This window comes from Pinus tabuliformis, chromosome 3_2, assembly GCF_031772625.1.
Source record: "Pinus tabuliformis cultivar Carrire ecotype Pingquan chromosome 3_2, CPIR1, whole genome shotgun sequence".
Lineage (NCBI taxonomy): Eukaryota > Viridiplantae > Streptophyta > Pinopsida > Pinales > Pinaceae > Pinus > Pinus tabuliformis.
Genome location: NC_142302.1, coordinates 6425473 through 6433594, shown reverse-complemented (window position 1 = coordinate 6433594; position 8122 = coordinate 6425473). Strand labels below are relative to the sequence as shown.

The following is an 8122-nucleotide window of genomic DNA, read 5'->3' as shown; positions in this document are numbered from 1 at the left end:
CTATGCCACTAATTGTCCGCAGAAGAAGAAGAACAAGCAGGCTGCTGGATCTTCAGCAGGAGAGGCTCTAGCCTCACAGTTTGAGCTTGATTTTTCATTGATCGCATGCTTGGTTTCAACTGTGATGGGATCGGTGTGGTTCTTGGACAGTGGTGCGTCTTTTCACATGACGGGAGATAGAGATTTGTTCTTTGATCTGGAGGACAAAGATCTTGGAGTGCACATCGAGATGGGCGATGATGGTAGATACAGTGTGACCGATATCAATACCATTTCCTTTGAGAGGGAGTCTGGTAAACCCTTCGTATTGAAGGAACTCATGCATGTTTCGGGATTGAAGAAGAATCTTATCTCAGTGGCGATGTTAGAATACAAGGGGTATGATGTTGTTTTCAGCGAGGGAAAGGCCTTCTTGCGCAGCAAGATAACTGGTGAGACCCGGAAGATAGGGGTTCGAGTGAGGAACCTTTATCAGTTGCATGTAGATGGATGCGCAGCAATGGCAGGCAAGGCAAAAGGATTGGTGAGCCGGGATGATGGCGAGTTGTGGCACAAGAGATTGGGTCACCTTCACCATGGAGCCTTGAAGATACTACAGCAGATCACTACATGGATTCCTAAAGGCACACTTGCGCAGTCAGATCAGTGCAAGGGGTGTACTTTGGGGAAGTTTGTGAAAGCCACCTTTCACGAGAAGGATAGTCACGCCATGACGATCCTTGAGAGAATTCACACAGATGTGTGTGGACCTTTCTCAGTTGCTTCGACAACAAAACACGAGTGTTATGTGATTTTTGTTGATGATTTCTCTCGTAAGTGCTGGATCTTCTTCATGCAGAAGAAGAGCGAGACATATTCAAAGTTCTGTGAATTCAAAGCACTGGTTGAGAAGGAGTTGGGGAAGAAGGTGAAGGCTCTTATGAGCGATAATGGTGGTGAATACATCTCAGACGAGTTCAAGGATTTCTACAAGGCAGAAGGGATTCGAAGAGAGCTCATAGCTCCCCATAACCCACAGCAGAACGGGGTAGATGAGCGGAAGAACAGAACGATTGTGGGTGTTGCACGGGCAATGTTGCATGATCAGGGCCTACCCCTTCACTTGTGGGCAGAAGCATGCAATACAACAGTTTATGTGCAGAACCGTTGTCCTCATAGGATACTTGGCATGAGTATACCCGAGGAGGCTTATTCTGGTAAGAAGCCTGATCTTTCTCATTTGAGGATTTTTGGTGCTAACGTTTACATGCATGTGACAAAGGATGCCAGGAAGAAGTTGGAGCCGACCACAGAGGTTGGGATATTTGTGGGGTACACTGATACGCCCCACAACTATCGTGTGTATTTTCCAGACAGTGGTAAAACTGTCATGCGACGGGATATAAAATTTCAGGAGGAGAAAGCCATGAAGTGTTCGCTTGAGAGGGAGCTACACTTGCATGCAGATGAGGAGTTATTAGTTCCTAAGGATGAGCTTCAGGATGTGGATTAGCCACAGGACGAGGTTCATGGAGTGGAAGAGACCACTCATGCAGCGCCAACCATCAGAGGGCGAAAGCGCTTGACAGAAGCTGAGCGACTGGCTCAAGATGCAGAGAAAGTTGTAGGACCACCTACAGCCCAACGCAGGCAGAGATGGTCACCTGATCGGTACACTGGATACATGGCTCTTATGTGCAAGTGTGTTGTGACTGAGCCATCCTCTTTCGAGGAAGCTGTGGAGGATCCCGCATGGGTAGACGCCATGGTGGAAGAATATGATTCTATTGTCAGAAACAGTGCATGGGAGATTGTTCCTAGACCGAAAGGGAAATCAGTGGTGGGTTCGAGATGGATCTACAAAGTTAAGCAGGCAGCTGACGGGAGTGTAGAGAAGTACAAGGCAAGATTTGTTGCCTGAGGCTTTTCACAGATAGAGGGGATTGATTATGAGGAGACCTTTGCACCTGTCGCAAGGTATTCTTCCATACGGACGATTCTTGCTCTCTCAGCGCAGATGGGATGGCACATTCATCAGATGGATGTGAAGACTGCATTCCTCAATGGAGTCATTGAGGAGGAGGTGTACTTTGAGCAACCCAAAGGCTTTGAGGTCTTCAGCAGCGAGTCGCATGTGTGCAGGCTCAAGAGAGCGCTGTATGGGTTGAAGCAAGCACCACGTGCTTGGTACACACAGATAGACAACTATTTCACAGGACTTGGATTCTCCAAGAGCGAGGCGGATCCTAACCTATACCAGATTGTGGTGGAGGGTAAGTTGCTTATCATTGTACTGTATGTTGATGATTTGATTCTAACGGGTGATGAGCTGTTGATACTGTCATGCAAGAAGGATCTTGCTACAGAGTTTGAGATGAAGGATTTGGGCCTCCTTCACTATTTCCTAGGATTGGAAATATGGCAGCGCAGTGGTGGACTGTTTGTTTCTCAGGGCAAGTATGCTCGGGAGATACTGGAGAAGTTCAACATGCATGGCTGCAAGCCTGTTGATACTCATCTTCCTGGAGGTTGGAGGAAGGAGGATGCCACTTCGGGAGAAGAAGTGGATGCCACTGTTTATCGACAGTTGGTGGGGTCGCTGATGTATTTGGTCAATACACGACCTGATATATGCTATGCAGTTAACCAACTTTCACAAGCTATGGTTAAGCCTACCAAGCTCTTCTGGAAGGCGGGCAAGCATGTATTGCATTATTTGAGAGGCACATCGGGATATGGTTTGTGGTACAGAAAGGAGGATGAGGTGAAGCTATGTGGCTTCACGGATGCAGATTGGGCAGGGAGCCCAACGGACAGAAAGAGCACATCAGGAGGGGTCTTCAGTATTGGATCGACAACAGTTTCTTGGTACAGCAGGAAGCAGAGATCCGTGGCACTCAGTTCAGCGGAGGTCGAGTATATGGCAGCAAGTTTGGCTGCATGCGAGGCTATATGGATTAGGAAGATCCTAGTTGGTTTGTTCGGTTCTCATTTGGATCCTACTATGATTTACTGTGATAACCAGAGTTGCATTAAACTCTCGACTAATCTTGTATTTCATGATAGATCTAAGCATATTGAGATCAGGTACCATCATATCAAAGATTGTGTGCAGCGGAGGATCATGTTGCTTTCATACATTCCAACGGAGGATCAGGATGCTGATATTCTGACGAAGGCTCTCACCAGGAGCAAATTCGAGTGCCACCGAGGTAGGATAGGGGTTGCTGATAATCCATATCTTGTCGAGAGGGAGTGTTGAGATTGCAACAAGATGATGGAGCTTAGTGAAAAGAGTCGCCTTCACTAAGTGGGTCCGCAGGCAAATTATGGTGCAAGTTCTATTTTTGGATCCCAGCAGGGATGATCACAGCAGGAGTGACCACAGCAGGGATGATCACAGCAGGAGTGACCACAACAGGAGTGATCACAGTAGGAGTGACCACAGCAGGAGTGATCACAGCAGGAGTGATCAAAGTCTATTTTTAGACTGGCTGTCCAAAATAGAAAAGTCAAATATTATTGTCTCATAATAATATTTGGACTATAAACTTGATCTTATTCTCTTGGAGCACTTCAGTTTGAGCTACAGATGTGGCCCATGCAGCTGTCAGAAGGAAGTATGCTTTTCTTATGAGTCAGTTGAGTTGTTGCATGCATGACTTCAGTTAGAACTCAATTAGTTAAGTTTGGTGGAGTTGATTGTGGAGTTGATGGAGTTCTGTTCAGTTTGACTTGGTTAAACTAGTTGTAGTTAGTCTAACTGAAAATAGACTAATGATGAGTTATTAACTCATAATACAACTATAGAATACATTAGTTAACTCAGTCGCATGTCAGTGCATGTTCAGTTCAACGGGGACAAGTGTTAGAGAATCAGATTGCTATCAATTGTGACTATAGTTGTGCATGAGGATTTGCACAATCAAGGGATTGAGTATGCCAATGAGTTTGCTCATGTATTTGCCCAGTATTATAGCCTTTGCTCACGTCTAACACAGTGTGAGTGATTCTTTGGAGGTGAAATACGAGTTTGGTAAACCATTCTCATTCATTCTTGAGCAGGTATTGAGTAGTGGAGGCAAGCAAGCAGTGGAATAGATTTGGAGATCAAATCTTAGCTGTATTGTGTGTAACAGGTGGAACTGGTACTGGATTGCTTGTGATAAGCATTGTACTTTGTAATGTTACATGGTCTCAATCATTAATATACAGATAGTTGGGGTTTTTAGCGAGATGCTTTCCCTGGGTTACATACTGTGTTAATGTGTGAATGCTCTTGATGTTTTATTGTTATTGATGCTGCTATATTGATGATCAACGTAGAGGAGCTTATGTATTGTGTATGTATTCCGCAATAGTACATGATCAGGATAATCTCTGTTGAATATGTGTTAAATTATTCAAAATTTCTACAGATTCGACCGATTTTTTTTTTGAATAAGGGTATCTTTTCCAAGGAATCTATATCTACAATTTGTTTTTGAAATTTTTTCATAGAAATTCTTAGATATGCTTTGCAAACTCTCAGCCCAAAAAACAATCTTGCTCTGATACCATGTAGAAAATCCTGTAGATTCACAAACTAATGCAATTTGCTAAAGCAAGAGACAAGAATCTACTTCTACTCTTTACAACAGAAAGCCATAAACATTGAGCAAACAATAATCAATAGAGGAAGAGAATCAAAGGCACATAACAAAATAAATATCTAGGGAAACCCACAACTCAAAACGCCACTATTTGTTTTGTATTAATCCAGAAAATAAAGATGAAATTACAATGCTTGTTCTCTCTAGAATAATCCCAACACTCAACAAATTCAATCTCCAACTCATAAGCAAACTCAAGGCCAAAGCTTAGCCTCTTCACAAGCTCTCCAAGTCTCCATTCCAATGTGTAATTCCTATGAAGGATAGCTTGTATTTAAAGGGAAATAAAGCCTCTAAAAATAGTGCAATCCCTCAAGGATTAGTTCTTGATTGCATGCACTATCAGTGCAACTTAGAAAAATTTAGAACAAATAGTAGATTGTCTGTGCACTCTAGTCTCAACTGGGTCTTTCTTAGAATCGACATGCATGAGTTTCTGATGAGTAAATATTCAGTTAACTAGAGTAGCATTGGTGGAGTTCATTAGTGTCACCACTAACTGTTAACTCACTATTAGTTCTCTCAATTAGTTTGAGAACTAATTTAACTGAACTGGCTCATGAAACTGAGTCTTCTATTTTACAACTCACAATTAACTCACACTGGACTCCTACAAAGTAGGGAGAACATATACATGACTTCCAAAAGACTTCCAACTTGAATTTCCTAAGTTAAGTAAGTTTAATAAACTTAATTTAACTATTTTAAGTTGCTATGAGAATATAATTTGAATTTAATTCACAGTTTAATTCAAGGACAAATTAAACTGGAATTAATTGTTGCCATTTCTCAACACCTCATCTTCCAAGCAAGCAATCTGCTTGCTCTTAGCTTCAATGATGTCCAAATTTTTAGCGGTTGCCTTGTTTTGTCTATGCAGCAGAACGTAGATGTCCAAGATTTAAACCCTCATCTCTGCATGCTCACTAACACATTGAGGAAATCAAGGGTGGAGAGAGAGGGTACATCCTATCCATGGCCAAATTCTTGAAATTACTTCTCGCTACCCTGCCTAAATGTGCATGACGACAACCCTAGGAACTCGAAGCCATGGGGACAAAGCGTTGCTGCGGAGAAACACAAACACAGAAGGGGAGGCAGAGGAATTTGATCAGTTCCATGGCACTTTATTTTCCTATTGAGCTCCTCTTCTTCGGGCCAATAATCCTAGAGAGACCACCGTGACCGAACCGCAGAGCAGGGAAATATAGCTTATAAGCAACCTAAAGAGTGGAACAATTAAGGAAACTTCGAGGAATTTTAACCTGCGAAGCTCTTTGGGTGAAACAAAAGTGCCCTAACAGAGAGGCATGACCTAGAATTTGAACGAAAGCTTCTTGACTCTAAGTCTCGTCCAGTTTCCTCTCATCGGGAGAGAGGAACTCGACCCTAGCTGGCCTTAGACCAAACTTGTAATCACACATCAGAATGGGAAAATTCGAACAACGTTAGAGATATTTAAAGAGATTACCATGCGGGTGCCTTGTGTAGTGGTGTAGAGAGGAGCCCGAGTCACTAGGATCCCAAGGCGACTCCATCATTATTTTGTGAAGTGAGGGTACTTCCTCCTCACGCAGCCTGTATCTCGAACGATCAGGCTGTCTAGTTTGATCTAGGGAGAGTAAATGCAACTCGCAAGTTGAGGGAGTTCACATGAGGTGCCATTGAAGGAGCTTGAGATAAACATTAGACGATAGAGAGGACATGAACGATCCCACACTTAGCTGCAAATCCAGCTCGAGGAATGTCACATGGGGACATGAGCGAGCGCCTTCCATCATGGAGAGAGAGAAGGGCATCATCATGCAAACGAGCGTGGAGAAGAAGTGGTCTGATGTCATGGAGTGACGAGGCAACATGACGAAGGGAGATGACATATGCACCTTGGGGGGAGGAATTATAATCAAAGGGTTCCTTTTATGGGTGGGACTAGGGGATAAGGAGTTAGAGTGGGACACCATGGGAACAATTTAGGGATAGGAGGAAAAACCATCAGCTACATTGACTTCTATTTTCCCTTTTTTCAAATGACATGCCTTGTTTGTCATAAGATCTGCCTCTGAGTTAAGGTTCCTTAGAATATGCAAAGTCTGATAACTAGCGAAAGCGAGGAGAATACCATGAGCTTGTTGCAACATTTGATTTAGTTTATTATTCTGAGCAAGGGAATTTGATCGTAAATACCTTATGATGAGAAAGGAATTCCCCATAATTGTGATATCCCTAATTCCCCTCTTCTGGGCTAAGAGGAGGCCAGGTAAAAGACCACAAACTTCTACATGATTGTTGGTCTTTTTCACTAAACCTCAAACATACTTGTCGACTATTATTTTTTCGAAATTACAAAGAATCTCGACGTCCTACCACCTTTAGCAAACAAATAAATATAGACAAAATATATATGAATAAATAACCTATAGTTATTAAGCCTTCACCCTATACCACGTTGAAGGTATACTAGTAAGATAGAGCGAGCCAAAAGAAAGAAAATAACTTGTTAAAAAAAACAAGTAACAAGATCTTGTCATTTAAATTCAGCCCCCTTACTACCCGTCCGTGAGAAAGATACGAAAAATATTACAAAATTCAAATATCTCATTCATGATTCATCCCCGTTGCTACCCCTCCTCGTTGCTACCCCTGCGCGGATATGCTCTCCCCTTATTTTGGTAGCTTGCATGGAACCATAGGCTAAACGGAATTCGCGTTTGTAGCATGAACAATAATGGGCACTGACGTGGGCAGAATCTTAATAAAAAAGGACCAGTGAAAGATGAACAAAACTAGGGTTTAAGGACACGCCGGGGTTTAAGCGCAAATGATGATTTTGCACGCAGGGGAGTACAGGATCCCGTGCTTCTGAGCCGATTCATCCACTGATCCTCAACGTCGCAAAGGTTGCAATGAAGAACTTGAAGTTATTCTCGGAATCCAGAGCTGCTGTGAATTTGCAGGCAGAGAGCGAAGAGCTTTTGGTGTCAGCTCTAGACGTGGAGCAGAATCGAATCTTCTTTGCTTCTTCAGCAAATATAATTTATGGGATCAATCTCTCTGCTTCTCAGGTAAGATTAAATGGTGATTTTTTTTTTTACAATATGATCAGAGATAGATGCTATACACTTTTTCAGCTGCCATGTTGAATATGTGGCCACTCAAAAGAAAGGGTCCAGAAAACGGATGAAATGAAGTAAATTCTGGATGCACATTTTAGCAAAATGATATTGGAAGTTATTATTCTACTCCACTTTTTCTGTTTTTCTCTTTGTAGGTTTGAAGGTTATACAGACTGCAGCGTTTATTTAGGCAATTGAACTGGCAAATCATGAAATCCAGAAACAGTAAAGCTGAAATAGGATATTTTCTTTGAGCTTTTGAGAGTGGAGGGTTTGCGTAAGATTCGAAAAGCTAGCTCCAAAATGCTGCTATATTGTTTTCTTCCAAGCTGCCACTGCTGCAATTGCTCACTCGCACAACAGGATAACGATTTAGGT

General features: G+C 42.6%; 1 protein-coding gene across 1 annotated transcript in view; it reads left to right on the top strand.

The window, feature by feature from the left end:
* Positions 1–7231: 7231 nt before the first annotated feature.
* The window catches only part of LOC149179542 (elongator complex protein 1-like), a 62529-nt gene continuing 61638 nt past the window's right edge, over positions 7232–8122 (top strand). Inside the window, 1 exon segment of the mRNA XM_089415686.1 lies at positions 7232–7693. Within this exon segment, the coding sequence (XP_089271812.1) occupies positions 7535–7693 (159 nt within the window). The 5' untranslated portion in view covers positions 7232–7534.